The following is a 16,743-nucleotide window of genomic DNA, read 5'->3' as shown; positions in this document are numbered from 1 at the left end:
AAGAATTGATTTTTAACCGCAACAACAAAAAGGGGTATAAAAGAGAAGATTATGCTGGGACAAAGTAATGATGCCTATTGTTTTGCAAAAGAGCATCTGTTCAAAAGCTTTTTCAAATAACCACAGATGCACACACACACACACACACACTATGAGTGCGGGCACAGACCTGGAGATGTGACCGCTCCATCGTGGTAACAAATGGGGAACGCTAATTTATGGAAGTCACGTGGAAATAAAAGCCAGTGGTTGAATTTCGCAGTGATTACCGTCAAGGTTAGGCAGCTGAGAATGTGGCTGGAAAGCTTAATTCGCCATTGACAATCTCATGTAAAGTCAGAAACTAAATCCTCGGTTGCCAGATTTGTGATCGCTTATCCGCCACCTCGAACCCGATACCCACATCTCCCGACACACCAGCGTGCCCTGTCACACCACTGCCTGTTTCTATCCCTGTTCTCTACGTGATCCTGTCATAGTGGTGAAACAGTTCTCTCTCTCTCTCTCTCTCTCTCTCTCTCTCTCTCTCTTTCTTTTTTGTCGACGCAGCATGTCATTTGCATGCCCGGGCTGTTTGTCAGCTAAGCGTGCGCGTGCCTGTGTGACACTGTGATCCTCATACGTGTGTGACTGCGTCTAAGTATGACTGGCTGTCTGCCTAAATGCCCGCCTGTCTATCCGTCAGTCGGCACAGAGACAGTGTCGGGGTCGTGGTGATGGGGGGTTGAGTCATAAATCTACAGTCAGCTCAGACAGTGAAGTGTATCTTTTCTCAGTTAGCTAGAGAATCTGCTGAAAGGTGATAGACACTCAGCAGGGACACACAGTAGCCGTTTGTGGCAGAAGTTGGAGTGTCGTCGGTGAGGGAAGTGAGAGGGGAGAGTAGGGGGAGGGGGGGGTTGGCAAGGAGGTGCAGATTTACAGCGGCAGGACTGGAGCTGGAGGCGACACTGGATGTGGTGTTGGGTCTGTGTGTGTGTGTGTGTGTGTGTGTGTGTGTGTGTGTGTGTGTGTGTGTGTGTGTGTGTGTGTGTGCGTGCATGTGTGTGTGTGCTGTTGTCTGTAGAGGAGTGTGGATGATGGTGGTCTTGGGGGGGTTCAGTCGGGTCTGCATTTGTGATCCTGTGTTAAGTGCTCGGTCAGTGGTGAAGGCCTGGAGGATTACACCCCCACACCTCCCCACCCCCAAAACTCTCGTGAACAGCTCCCTTCTCTCTCTCTTTCTCTCACTCACTCTCACACACACACACACACACACACACACACACACACACACACACACACACACACACACTCCTTTCTGCCTGGATTCCAGCTTTGAGCCCTTGTGAGATTCTCCAGAGCCACCCACCACCCGCTCCTCCTCCACCAGCACTACCAGTACTCTCTGCCTGTTCAGTCACACACACACACACACACACACACACACACCCACACACGTCAAAAGAAACTCTAACATAACCAATGGCTCACCATTCCCTCAACATTGCCACGGTAAAGCGATCCTCTCACACTCACATCACATTAGTGCTGTTATTAGACCAGAGCAGACATAAGAGCTACAGTGTGTGTGTGTGTGTGTGTGTGTGTGTGTGTGTGTGTGTGTGCGTGTGTGTGTGTGCGTGTGTGTGTGTGTGCGCGTGTGTGTGCGTGTGTGTGTGTCTGTGTGAAAAGGCAGTTTTATGCATGCTAGTGGGGGTGAAATGTGTGTATTTGTGTCTGGTCATATGATTGGTGGAGGAGGAAGGGAAAGAGAAGAGAAGAGAAGTTCACCGCATGTCAGAAAAGGTCTTGGGTCTGTGTGTGTGTGTGTGTGTGTGTGTGTGTGTGAGTGCACACATTAAGAGAGAAGGAGACACTGATATCCTGGCACGAGATGAGTGGGAGGAAGGATGGATGAGGTTAGCGAGGGTCTGGCGAGGGCGCAGTAGGTGTAAGCTTGAGAAATTTCCATATGGCAGTAAAATGTCTGCCACTTTACTTATTGAGTTTCTAATGTTTGCCAGGTGCTTCTCAGGAGCACTTAGACGACCTTTCTCTCTTTGTCTGCGTACAGTATGTGTTTATATGTGTTTGTTACAGTTGGAACTAATTGCGGACTTCAAAGCAGAGCAGACGCTGCTTCAGGACAGGCCTGGCGTCCTCAGTTCGGTCTCAGGGAAGTTGGTCTTCGGCAAGAGTCAAAATGTCTTCTCGTCCTCATGGAGACTATATTATAGGGTAACGGTTAGGGACAAGCATTTTTTGGTTGTGGGTAATGGGTAAGCCTCCAGGAAGAAGGGAAAAAAAAATCAATCTAACGTCTCCAGAAATAGTCTATCTGTGTGTCGCTGGGTGTTTTCAGCTCTAATCTTGACCCGTTAAAGTCATTATATAACAACGGGGCTGTATATATGCAGTTTTACTGCTGCCATTCATAGACGGGGAAAACGCTCAACCGTCAAACCATCTCGAATGGCACACACTATAAAATGTAGAAAAATAAACCTGCTCCATAAGTTTTGTAAAAACGTAACCGTATAGCCATAAAGTACAGTACCGGTGATTTATTAATGTGGATGTTCCAGTCATTGGAAAAAGTACCCCCACCTAGTGTGTTGCTTTATTCCAAGCCCGTATTTATGGTTTGACACACTTATTTTATTTTTTTTAAATTGGCATACAGTTAGAGGTTCAGGAACTCTCTGAGAAATACCCCTGGTAATCGTAGACCAGGATCTCTGCTCTTTTGATCTCAGGAAAAAGAGAGAAACTTCAAAGACGTAACATGCTCCCAACAAAAATCGGTAGAAACTCCACATGAAAAGCTAAATGTTTAAATTGTCATTATGTTTTCTTTACTTAGCAAAGTTTTTCTTCAGCCTTTCTACTCCGTTTCCTTTTATAAGCAGTCAGAAGCATGTGCGAGTTACGGAGGTGTTAGTCGTGAACCCAGTGGCGGCCAGGCGGCACAATCTGGGGCTTCGGCGGTTTTGGCAACAAATGACCACCTCAGATCTTCTTACCCACATCCTTTCACTTATTAGACCTTTTCCCTTTAAGCCCACTAGGAATCCATATGTGAGAAAAATTTGTGTTAATAAGACATACCCCCCAAAAAATATAGTAAACGTGAGGCCAACCTTTTAATCTGTGTTTCTGATTCATACTTTAATGCATGAGTAATGTAAAAAAAGATAAAATTCCTTTTCGCATTGAATTAAAAAAGACAAGACATTTTAATAAATATGTCAATATGTTAAATTTGTAAAAAGCTAAATATTGACGGTGAGGGTTTGTTTGAAACTTAAGACTGAAGACTTTTATTTTCATTTTTTTCATCATCGACCATCAAAAAAAAAAAGTTGTTGAGGATATTTTGTGGATATTTTGTGGATATGATAATTTTGCTGGTGGGGTATTTTGTAATGGATTCAGATAAATGCGCTTTTTAAACTATGCTGTTAGCCTTGGTGAAGGTATGCTCACCCTGAGCGTCCTTCTAGTTTAAAAAAATGCTTTCTTTAAATATTTATCTTTACATATTGTGCAAGTTAACCTGTAACACAAAGATGGAAACCTTTGAGTTGAGAGTTTCCATAGTTTCTATTTAAGTTAAGTGACAATATAATTCACATTTATTAAAATAGATCCATATCTGACCTTCGAATCACCTGAACTATCTGGTGCACTTGAATGCACTGGTGCACGATGTTACTGTCTCTTACTCTTCCATGAAATAAAGTGCCATATTTCAGCCTGACGAGAGTCAACATCTCTGCCCTTTCACAAATGAAAATATCTTTTGATATCAATATAATTCAGGAGAGAAGAAAGAGTTTTTGATCACAAAAACAACAAGTTGGATCACTGTGGTAGTCCCTTGAAGTACCAATAATGTGCCAAATGGCAGAACATTAACTCATTAAACTTTTTTTATTACCTGCCAACTCTGTGTCAGTGGCAACACAGATGGACTGGGAAGACGGAGACACACACACACACCAACAGAGTGCATGGTTACATCTGTCCGCTTGCACCTCCCAGGAAACGGCATCCAATCTCCTTTCAACTTTACACTAACTCACCGGTCATTTGGTTTCGCTTTGACATTTCACAGGTCGAGATTCCTCCTGAAACACTGCAAACATTTCTCTATATACCTGCAGAAAGGGCCACAAATTCCATTTGTTCGAGCAAAAGCTATCCGTTCCTCTCAGGATGAAGTTAACCAGGACACATGACTTAGCATCCTACTGCAATTTCCCCACATTAACTTTAATAATAACAGCTGTACTTGAAGAACAGCGTTCAGCGCTCCACTCTTCTCTCGTCGCATACATCCTGCAGAGAACACATCAATATTCGACATGATTAATAATGTAGCACACCGGCTACTTATGCTATGTGTTGATTCTGACTGTGCCACATTCAGCCTTTCATATTGCAGAACTGCGATTGTCATCTCCTTCTGTTATATATATATATATATATCTGACTTAATCAAATGCATCTGTGTGGACTTTTGCTCAGTTAAAATGTATTTATTTATTTTTCATGAAAAATAAAATATTGTTCAGCAAAAACGCAAGTGTCAATGCTGTTGAAATATTCCCTGTGTACATGTGAGCATGTGCCTAGAACCTGTGTGCTGACTCACTGTTGTTGTTTTTGTGGGGGCAACTGTCCTTTCAATCATCCACAGATTACAGGGTTTTACTTGAGAGACCAACAGGCTAGTTCCGATCATTTATTCCACCATCATGACCCCTAAAACTGAAAGATGTGCTCCAAGCGGTAGTATTTTGTGTGTGTGTGTGTGTCTCCTGTAAATAAAAAGAACATATTAAAGTTTCCCTTTGGACTGTAACGCATTATTCTTGGCACATCCTTTAAGTTTGTTTACTGCTGTTTCGAGTATCAAGTGAAGCACTTACTGATACAATAAAACCACTTTTAAAGGCAGAGAGACTGAGGAGACGGGCTGTAAAGACAGATGCTCCGCTTCCACTTATCCAAACAAGAAAAAAAAAGCCTGACTGTATTATTATCTTTATTATTATTGTTATTGTTATTATTATTAGTAGTATTATTAACAACTATATTTAAAAGTGTTGCTTCTTCTTGTTTCTTTTACTCTTAATTTAAAAGACCAGACTCTTAATTTGAAATGTGTGAAACATGTTGATGTTTAATGAGATAATCATTCAAAGTGTTGCCTTAACGTTGCATTCTATTCTTTCAAATATATTTTTAAAAATTCTAAAACGACGTCTAGAATTTAGAATGTGTGTGTGTGTGTGTGTGTGTGTGTGTTTGTATGTGTGTGACCGTGTTCATATGCTCACAGAGAGTCTCAAAGTGAACGAGGAGCCCTTTGAGGTCCACCTGAGCTGCTCCCGGATGTTTTAGAGCTGTGCAGTCATGTAAGTATTGAGAAAATCGTTTTAATCAAAGAAAAAGAAAAGGAAAAAGAAAAAAGAACAATCTCAAGCAGAACCTTCACTTCTGCTCTACATCAAAACGAAGCGACCCGCAGGGGGGCGCTGTGTGTCCGTGTGTGCAGCCGGGATGAGAGTCCCGGGGACGGCACCGGCACAGAGACACACGGCCCCTGAAAACAGCTGAAACTGAAAAAAAAGAAAAAAAAGAGGAAACATTTTCAATGATGAGGCGATTCATTTGCAGGGTTGCAAAGTAATTGACAATAAGAATCGATTTCAAAATGTGGTGCAGAATTATTCATTTTTTAAAAAATGTATATATAATATGAACCTGTTCTATTTGTGTACCAGACGGTGTGTGAGCTGCAGGAGACAAAGACTGCTCCCGGGGGGAGGGGGGTAGATACATGAATACATAATGTGGTGCACGCAGCCTCGTTTTAAACACAGACATTTGATTTTGATAATGAATGTGAGACTAAATGATGGTCAAGGTAGACATGTTTTTTTTCTTCTTATTTCTGTGCAGCTGCTTCAAACGCGTAACCCCTCCTCCTCCTCCTCCTCCTCCTCCCGGTGCCCCCTGCTCTCTCTCTCCCTCTCTCTCTCTCTCTCTCTCTCTCTCTCCCTCCCTCTCTCTCTCTCCCTCCCTCCCTCTCTCTCTCTCCCTCTCTCTCTCTCTCTCCTTATTCCTCCACAGACCGTGCGCCTCATTCCAGTGCACAAGCCGAGCGCAGCAGACGGCCCGAGCAGCCACGCCAGCACCGCCACCAACGACCGAGCTGACGAGTTCGCTCAGGGACTAAATATCTGCACAACCCGCGTCGGGCTGATCCTCCGCGGGAACGCACACTTTCGGACGCGGACGCATGTGAGAGCAGCACGTGCCCGGAGCTGGGACCATCTAAGACCATGGTTCTGACACAAGCGCGGCCGTTTCTGCCCCTGCTCCTCTGAAAAAACAAGAAAGAGAAAAAAAAAGTCTTTGGATCTCCCCGAGAAGGCTGTGTTTTCTTTCTTTTTTTTTTTCCTTTTTGCGCCCCCAACGAAAAATATTGCTGGAAATATTGGCTGGATGGTGCCCGGGGACTGGACTACCTGTTTTCCGCCGAGTCGCTCCATGCGAGGGGGCGCGGACCGGGAGACGTGCGCGCGTCGCCTGCTCTGAGGTTTTCGACAAAGCAAGTTGGAGACCACCGTTCTGCTGTTCCACACACCAGGGGTGTGATTTCCTCCGGACTCTCACCTTGACGCGTGTCGGTGAATGGGGGCAACTCTGCTGCTGGAGGCTTGACGCGGCTGGGACGGGGACAGGGAACCGGGTGCGTGGAGCGGCGGGTCGCCCAGGATTGTATTCCCTCCTCTCGCTCACTCTCTCTCCCGTGGGTCTATTTACATGTCCGACCTGCCCGCGTCATGACAATGGATTACTTTCTGCTCTTATGCAGCCTCTTGCTGCCCATGGTGTCCGCCGTTGAAGGTAAGACATTTCCTATTCGGATGGTTGTTATGCCCCGCGCGTCTTTTTCCTCCACAACACGCGAGCCGGCAGCCGATGCGCCTCAGAGGCTCCTGTCTTCACTAATGCCTTTTTTTCTTTTCTTTCTCTCTGTCGTCCTCGAATTAAAACACTAACGTTTCGTTCTAAAAAAAAAAAGGGACCATCTGCCTGGATTTCAGGGATCGTCGATGTGGCTTTACCGGCTTTACGCAGCCGAGCGCCGTGGCCGGCACAGGTTTCAATACACCATTGTTGTGCGCGTCAACAAAAGCTCATCCATTTCAATTGCAGTAGTGTATTCTCCTTTTTTTTTGTAACGTCAGCTTTCGCCGGCTGCTGGTGCTTTCTTCGTCACTTTAAGGAAATTAGCTCCACACTGTATCTCATCGGGGAGCCGCGGACCCAGGGCACCTCTCTCCCTCCCCCAGACACGTCCCCCCCCCCCCCCCCCCCCCCCCCCCCCAGGTCGGCTGCTTGTGTCTCAGGGGCCGTGTGAGTGTGTGGCCTTTTGACATGTGGACTGTCACTTTGAATCCGAAGTAAACTCTTGTAAAAAAAAAAAATCCAATGAGATTCTATGGCATGCTGATTTTATTCCGATAAAAAAAAATACAACTATGTTTGGCGCTTTTGGACTCAGAATATGATTTAGTAGGTGAATTCTAAGCAACTATACCGTTCATTTATCTCTGTTTCATTTCGTTTCTTGCATTCGTTAATGTTTAATTTCTCTCCCCTCGATGTGGGCAGCAAATGTTTATTCATTTCGTGGCAGTGGCTTTTCAATAACTAAGCCATCTGTTTTTGGCTGGGTGTTGACGTTGGCCGTGCGTAAAATCGATGGGAGAAAACTCTAGCTTATCTTCTTCTCGGCGAGATTGCGTCCTTGGCCCCTCGTGATATTTCTTCCCCACGTTTACGAATGTCTCCATCCGTTCGGTTTGGGGCGAATGGAGTATGAGGAATATTGGAGAATCAAAAGAATAGGCTGGAAGGGGCCGAAAGCTTTAACCATGAGTGCTGGAGCCCAGGCGAGGCTCCCGTTGGCTTGTGGTGCCAGTAGGAAAGTGGGACAGTGGGCCACTGGCTCAGTAGACGCCTTTCTCTTCTCGACCTGTGCTTACTTGTAGACTTTTTCCCCTCTTCTTTATCGGACCGATTTGGGTTTTTTTTTTAAACGCAACATAAACTTTGACCATTTTCTACTCGATTTGAAGCGAGGCAGAAACAGCGGATGTGCACGAAGTACAAAGGCAGAGAACTTTGCACTGCAAGGAAAAGTTAACTCGGTCGTTTATAAATTATTCAACGTCCATTACTAAAACTGAAGGATATAAAGTGAATATCAGCTTTTTTTGCAATTTGGTGTACAGCCCCCACATCTTGAACCAAGTCTGCCTCTCAGATCACTTTTTTTTAAATTTTTTCTTCTTTCTTTTTTTTTTTTTTTACCGTGTCTTGACCCTAATCTGAGAAAAACATCCGTGGGCCTGTTACAGTCGCTGCTGAGAAAAACATCACGACGCGTCTTTGTCTCGTCGTGAAATCCCCATTCAAACCAAATGACTCTCCGCACCGCTGCTTCCTCTGTTGGAGCACGAACACGCCGAGGCACCGAGGCCCACTCACCTGATAACGGCTGTTGTTTTTATTTGTACAGTCTCGATAACGTTATGGTCGCGTCATCATAGAGCTTATAAGGCCCAAATATAAAAAAACAAAACGTTATGAATCTGACGTTCCGGGTTCATTAAGACTGTAGATTCCACGACATGAAAAACATTTTAAAACTTCTCCACAGTTCCCTCTCCCCTCCCGCGGACCCCCGCGGGCCACCGGACCGCAGCAGAGGTCCGCTGAGTCAAAACACATGGCTTTGGCTGCACGGGTGGATTCCTGCGCAAGAGTTGGGGGCTCCACAGGTATAGAGACAGGAGGAGCGAGGGGAGAATACAGAGAGGGTCGGGGGGAGAGGGGAGAAAGGGAGAGTCGGGGGGGGAGAGAGAGAGCTCGGCGTGTTCCTCGACAATACAGTGCAGTGACTCGGTGGCGCACCGGCTCGAAGTTGATGTATTTCGTTGGAACAATCTATTCACTACATAAGTGACGCCATAAATTGCGCCCGCCTGACCTGGCAGGGGGTTTACCTAAGCTTTTAATACAGCCGGGTGATTTATGGCCGCTGCTCAGACTTCGTTCTCCGGCTTTATGGCGATTTCGGTGGAATCGAGCGGCCTGGCTGGGGAGGTTTCCCCGGCCTCACCGCGCTGCTGCCCGGGCCCCGGGGTCACACAGCCCCGGGGGAGAAGACCCGTAATTAATGTGTGTTTTCTTTACTTTTATTTCCTTCCTTTTGTCTTTTTTTAACACAAATGGGCACGTGTTAGTTAAACTCAACGTCCTCAGTCTTGTAAATGCTGTTTGCTTTTAATGAGTTTATTACGCACGCATACACTTACACTACTGTGGCTGCAGACATACACGCGTAACGATCGTCTCACTCCATCCATAACATTTGGCTCACTTGATTTGGTTGATTCGACATTTTTGGGGGGGGGGTTATCTTGGATATTCAAATGTGCTGCATGTGTTCACCGAACTCGGACCAACATTTTTTTTTATATCTGTTTTCATTCGATCGTGAAATCCATGATCCATTTTGGGTTTGGTTTTTCTTTGTCAGAATGAGACGTGGATTCGTTGCGCTGTAGTTGGGGTCAGGGTCGGGGGTGGGGGGGGGGGGGGGGGTGTAGGAAAAGGCCTTGGCTGTTGAACTTACAGCTGAGGAGACATATTGCGTCGATGACAGTCCTGTGTAGCGCACAGGCGGTTTGGTTACTCCTCGGTGTAAATTACTTGTGATGGAGAAAGGAAGCAAAGGGGGGAGAGCTATGCTCACTGTAGGCACCTTAATGATATTCAGGCCAACGAGGAGCAAGACCCTGCACGTTAATGCCGTTTATCATCTCAACGCATGCCCTGGTGTGCAGTATAAGATTCAAACTCAAATAAGAGATATCTCTCTATATTACCTATCTATGCGTCAATCAGCCTGCATGAGATGCATCAGAAGGAGTTCTTCTTGGGGAAAACTTTTCTTTGCCACATTTCTTCAGTGAAAAAAAAGAAAAAGAAAAAGTTTTGTGTGAATTTATAATGGCCCCAAAATGTGAAGCTTGCAATTGAAACTCATAGAAACTCTCCTGGTGACTTTCTGAACACAAGTCTCATCTGGAATAATTGTCTGTCCAAACTAAGACAGTCACTCCCCGTGTTTTTTTCCTTCATGATTATCATGATTATGCACAATCAGGCATTTGGAGGCGCACATGTTTGTTTTTTTCTTCCTCAGTGTTTTTTCCTGAGGGTGAGATCACACCTCCACGGGAGCTCTCCGGTGCCTGTTTTGCAGTTGGCTCACTTCTCATCAGACGCACATGCGTTATTCTGCCCTGCTCGCACAGTGGACATCGTTGTTTCAGTTATAATAATAATAATAATAATGTATAAGACATACTCGGCATGTAAGGCGGTGGCAAACCGTAGAAAAGGCGGAGAAGGAGAAGTTTCGTAAATTATTGTTTCCAGCTGGTGATCTTCAGGGACTCAATCACCCTTTTGGCCAAGAATGAAGTCATGCTAAGATAAATAAAATTAAAATATGAATGATAATCTATCTCATCATTCACTGGATAGAAAATAAGAAAGAAAAGGGGGGATTTTCCACCAGACGTGACGAATATGCGTAAACTCGATCTCCACCAATAGAAAACGTGCCTCGCTCAAAATGAAGCCCAACTAATGTAACGACAATCAAAATAAAGTTCTACGTGTGGCGACTTGGTATGAGTCCCCTTAGATATTATGCACAACACCAAATCTGGACACACAAGCATATATATATATATATATATATATATATATATATATATATATATATATATAAAAGAGGGAGGATCGTATCTCGCTTAAACAATGTCCATCCATTTTGTCCGGCGCACTTGCGCCAGGAGGCCTCGGGACACCAGGCTGGATTTAGGAGCGCAGCAGCAGCGTGTGTGGCCCGGGCAGGGACTCGACTCACCGCGGGGCTGCGATGGTAAACTTTGCTCAGGGAGCTCTCCTGCGTGACATTCAAAAGCAAATGTCAGAACAAATGTGTTTAGGGTTCCCGATTGAAGGGACAAAGGGAAACTATCAGTGGCTGCGTGGTGGCGGTGACACAGGGGCACTCGAGAGGGGCCGAGTGGAAAGCTGCTCAGGAGGCGTGGACGTGGATTTGCAAAATAAAAGAGATGCATTTTGTCAATTCTACCATTGAATCACTAACTATCCATTGATCTATCTTTCTATCTATCTATCGATCTATCTATCTATCTATCTATCTATCTTTCTATATATCTATCTATCTATCTTTCTATATATCTATCTATCTATCTATCTATGTATCTATCTATATATCTATATATCTATCTATCTATCTATCTATCTATCTATATCTATATTAATATCTATCTATCTATCTATCTATCTATCTATCTATCTATCTATATCTATATCTATCTATCTATCTATCTATCTATCTATCTATCTATCTATCTATATCTATATCTATATCTATATCTATCTATCTATCTATATCTATATCTATCTATCTATCTATCTATATCTATATCTATATCTATATCTATCTATCTATCTATATCTATATCTATCTATCTATCTATCTATCTAAGGCATCGCAGATTAATTTATTCATTCTTCAAAAACATATTATGCTTTATGCGACACAGGGAATATGAAAACGCTGGCAGAGACGTGATACGAGTCACACAAACAGCCAGGCAGCACAACGCGCGCTGTACAAAGTGTTAATTGATGCGGTCTCTTACTGATCGAGAGAATCAGCGCTGCTCAGCCTTTGCAGAAGCGCAGAATCAGGTCTGATGTGGGGGAGCGCCGAGCTGTCTTCGTGCTCGTATATTGCAATTACCAATTCATAAGGATGTTTATCAGTGAGTCCTGAATCAATTTGACTGTGCTAATGCACACTGCAGGGCACAGAAGGTTTTCTCTCTTTCCAACATGAAGATAATAATAACAACAATAAGGACAATAATAATAATCATAATGACATCTGTGATAAATGATTTGGACTTTCAGATAATACGATCCAGTTAGAGTAATTTATTCATGTGCAGGGAATAAATTAATAAATAAACAAAACAATTAATAACTCCCCTTTTCATCAGCCGAACCTCAAGGCAAAGAGGAATATTATTTATATATATATATATATATATATATATATATATATATATATATATATATATATATATATATATTCATAATATAATAAATAGTATCATATATTATAGTAGATATATTATATATATAACGAATAATATACTATTGTATATTTTAGAAAACATTTTTAAAATTATATTATAATAATTATACTATTATTATTATTATTAATTAGAGCATTTGGAGTCTTATTTGGAAGTGTACAGTATGTATAGTTTAAATCCGGTACATTTAACTTTTTTTTCCTTCACATTTTCAAACTGCACTCTGAGTGCCTTTAAATTAAAAGTAGTACTTGTTTGAGAGGAACCAATAGGCACAGAAATACTGATCGATATGTTGATTAAAAGCACCAAACAAACAAGAGACAGCGCATGAGCTACGAAGGGTCGACAGCAGTTCCACTCCCTCACCAGTATCCTGGTGTCTTGACCTCGACAGGGATCCCGGCCGCTCGGTAGGTCATGTGCTAGGCAGCAGCCATGTTGAACAGATGCACAGTGACTTAGGTTTAGATTTGGCGTAAGGCGCTCAGGAAGAAGGGGGAGTGGATGACGACATGTTGGGAGTCGGGGTGGGATGATATGGGGGGTGGTGGTTGGGCTATGGGGCAGATTTGGATCAGAGACCCAGCCGAGCTGACAGACTTTACAGATGCCATGGGCCTGCGGGAGCGCTTCATGTGCTGCGACTGATGGGTCATGGCTTTAATGGCGGCCGCGGAAAGATTCACCGAGCTGGAATTCACATGTAGCCGAGCGACAGGGAAGCCGGGCCGGTCAATGAAAATAAGGCTGCAGGGATGTCGTCCATTCGGCCTTTTGATACTGTAAAACTGCGCCGCGGAGTCTCGATTGAACATGAGAAAATATGACACCCGGGATGTTGTTAAGTCAAGTCAGTTTCACTGTATTTGTTCAGGGCTTTACTACATAAAGGCGCTCTCCAGCTTGACTTTCAGTGCTCACTAAACTGGATCAACAGGAGTAGAATAAAAAAAAAAACAGCAGCAAAATGATACCACGAGAAAAATGAGAGTGAGCATATCGTTATTACAGTAATACAGTATGCTACGTAGGTTGAGGGTATTAGTTTCCAGTGACCCCCGTAGCAAAACTTCTTCTGCTTTAGTTGCTATAGATATTAATGTCATCAGTCGGATGTATGTGAAATAAATGTGACACGACTTATGTGAGCACAGGTTAGCAAATTATGCTGTAACTAGTCAGTTAATAAAAGTAAAATCTCAGCACAACTGCTACTGTACTTTACCACAGATAACACTTGTTTCAGTTTTTCCTGTCTCACCGCGTTGTAGCGATTGTTATAAATTGATATCTCTGCAGTCCTGAAAAAAAAAAATCCTTAGAGAGGAATACGTCACGGTGCGATCTTTTAAGGATGTTTTCTGGCCACGTTCCAAAGCCGTGTACGTGAGTATGCAGCTTGTGTGTGCACGGCTGCTTTGCGTACGGCATGTGTGTGTGTGTGTGTGTGTGTGCGCCTGTGTGCAGTCCATCCTGGCATCCGACAGAGGGGCCTTGTGGGATGGCAGGTCTTTGACACCCACTGTCGAGAGCAAGCAGGAGAGGGCGAATGTGTCTGGGCCTGCCCACCGCACAGACACACTGCTGCTGTCTGGAGTCAGCCAAGCAGAACAAGGGAGAGAGAGAGAGAGAGAGAGAGAGAGAGAGAGAGAGAGAGAGAGAGAGAGAGAGAGAGAGAGATGGAGGCTCACACAGACGTAGGGAGTGAATACGAGAATGAGAGAAAATGAGAGTGAAGGAGAGGGTTTGGAGCAAGATGAATGGTACATCAAAGAGTGGGAAAAAGTGTATGCATGTGTTTGGAGGTTTGAGGGGTTGGGGTGAGTCCGCTGCTGTTGGTACAGTATTTCAACGTGTGCGCCCTCCTCTAACTAACGTGAGCAGATTCATAGTCATGTAATGGCAGAAAACTACAACAACTCTATTAGTTTTTTTAATAATAAGACTTTAATCTTAAACCCTAAAAGTTTATGTTTGTTTTTCGCTCATGTGAATCTTGTCAGACTTGTTTCTCTCACAGTTTTATGCTTCCTGTTAGATCTCATTCACATCCTTGTCGGGGGAAAACCTGGCAAATGGAAGTTTTGTAGCATTTGTACGTGCAAGTGTGTATGTGTGTGTGTGTGTGTGTGTGTGTGTGTGTGTTTCAAAAGGATGATGGGTTTTGGATGATGGGTGGCAGACAGGAATCCTCTCCCTCAATGGTCCTGACAAAATTCTGAATTAATGGCTTTCAAAACACTGATGAAATGTTTGACACGGTATTAATGGCCGTCGGAATCGACGTTTTATAGGCCCCGTCTGCGGCGGACGTCCATAAAGTGTAACTGAAATTACCATGTGTCAAAATGACCAAATCATACGTGAGTTAGGACCCACTGTTCTTTCCACCCACACTGACGTGACCCCTGTCTAGAGGTCACGACGGGCTCTGTTTGGATAAAGTGCTCCACGCTTCCCAACAATAGCTGCCCCTAACACAATCAAGCTCCAGGGGTTATGCTTTTCCAGTGGCGAATGAAAATACCCTGAAAGAGGATGTGTATATTTAGAGAGACCGACTGTGCAGCTCGTGCACGGCTCGTTGACGCACATAAACACTTGCACAAACGCACCGGGTTAAGAGCCCAGCTGGAGACTGGGTCAGCGACGTGCACCTGACTTCTTTCATTGTCACCGTGGCAGTTGTGCTATTTGCATGTGCAACTCATGGGAGACCTGCGCGGTCATGTGCTTGCCGTTATGCTGCTCTTCCCTTGGCAAGCAGAGAACCGGCAGGCACCGGGGGGGGGGGGTTTGAAGGGCGGAGTTAAAAGAGGGGTCGACTTCTCCCAGCAGCGGTCTGATCCAAACCCTCCTCCCACATTTTTCTTTACTATCTACACACTGTTGTAACAAATTTTGCCGATGGAGCAGAAAGAGAGCTTTGATATTTGACTTTTAAAAAATGGCCAGTTACATCCGTCTGGAGAGCGACTGCCGCTGTAAAACGGCGTGCCTCGTGGGGGAAGAAAGGCCACATCACCTGGTTTCAGCCTTTGCCAGTCTTGTTAAATACATATATAAAAAAAGAAAAGAGACGTGGGGGAAATTTCTTTGTTAAGTTTAGCCATAGCTGGGTGGTTGATGGTGGGACTTTTTGAGGCAGAGGACCTTGCTGCAGGCCCTGTTCACTTCAAGAGCAGGGAAAGGAAAAAAAAAGATTTAGCACATTTTCAAACAGTAAACCTGTGTGTGATGATAGGAATGGCTCCGGGGGTGGAAAGTCATGACTGATGCGATGGGCTCAAATGTCCACTGTAATTAACCATCGTGCATTTGTGAGAGCGAGTGTTTGAACGTTGTATATTTTGCTTGGTAAAGGGCACTCCCGTTTATGTGAAGTGCAATTCTGCAGCAGGCCGCTGTTACACCTAATTCTGCCCCACTTCCCATCCTCGGTGTCTAAAACACTCACCACCTGCACTTCATCTACACTTCAAAAGGCCCGCAGGCAAGACGAGGGCTCCCCTCTTATAAACCTCACTCTTTTTGTCTTCTCGAGAATGACAGCAGCCTTAACCAGACGCCTGCTCTCTTATCAGCAGCGCGCCAAAATTCACTCCTAAACACAGTCTCTCCCCGCAGCTCACACAGATTGAGTCCAACACACGTCGGTGGCAGCCGTACCAATCACACGTGACCTTTTGGCGAGATATTTACATAATCCCCATGGTTCCGCGCGGCGGTCTCCTGGAGGCACTGCCGGCCGTGAGGAGCAGTTATTTAACCTCCGATCAAGTTTAAATCGAGTGAGTACAATATTTAGAGGACGATCAAACGAAGGTTGAATAGTCTTGCTGGCTTTTGTTAAGGGGGGTACTTCACAGGGGGTATGCTAGCAGATGTGGAGGTGTTGGTTTTGGTCTTTTGCTTCTCAGATGGTCCTAACACCTGTCCATTTGCTAGAGCTGTAAATGGCTTGATAGCTATAACATGTGTGTGTGTGTTCTCCTGCAGACATTCTGCCTTTTGTCAAAACGATGCAATCAGCTGCAAGTGGTCGAGTATATTAATTCAGTTCTATTTTATGCAGGGTTTTTTCCCCCTGTAAATCCATTTTAACTGCACACCATACTGAGTATAGAAACAAATTCATATTTTTCATGCAATTTCAAATATATATATATATTCCTTTATGTGTGGGCCTGTGTGTCACGAGGGCTTTTAGCTGTGATTTTAATACGGATTTGACAATGAGTGCTGTGAAAGACTAATTGCAACGAGCCAGATGAAAGCGCCGGACAGTATAGGCTGACCCCCTCCCTCTGTGCCAAGTCAGGCTGTAAACAGCTTCCCTTTCCCCTCTCACACCCTATGTAAATCCCTTCTGACCTCTCAACTCCCCTCAAACACACACACACTCACACACTTAACACACATTAATGATGACAGTTACTTAATCACACAGGCATACACACACATG

At 44.3% G+C, this 16,743-nt stretch overlaps 1 protein-coding gene across 6 annotated transcripts in view; it reads left to right on the top strand.

Annotated features, from left to right (window-relative positions):
* Positions 1-6,107: 6,107 nt before the first annotated feature.
* The window catches only part of LOC118318401 (ephrin type-B receptor 3-like), a 60,383-nt gene continuing 49,747 nt past the window's right edge, over positions 6,108-16,743 (top strand). For 3 of the 6 annotated variants that reach the window (XM_035648021.2, XM_035648022.2, XM_035648020.2), the window contains exon 1: positions 6,110-6,903. In XM_035648021.2, coding sequence (XP_035503914.1) covers positions 6,840-6,903 — 64 coding nt within the window. In that variant the 5' untranslated portion in view covers positions 6,110-6,839. Of the gene's footprint in view, positions 6,904-16,743 lie in introns of all 6 variants that reach the window. The other 3 variants (XM_035648024.2, XM_035648025.2, XM_035648023.2) reach the window with 3 other exon arrangements.

This window comes from Scophthalmus maximus, chromosome 13 (genome assembly GCF_022379125.1).
Source record: "Scophthalmus maximus strain ysfricsl-2021 chromosome 13, ASM2237912v1, whole genome shotgun sequence".
Classification (NCBI taxonomy): domain Eukaryota; kingdom Metazoa; phylum Chordata; class Actinopteri; order Pleuronectiformes; family Scophthalmidae; genus Scophthalmus; species Scophthalmus maximus.
This window is presented reverse-complemented; position numbering and strand designations above follow the sequence as displayed.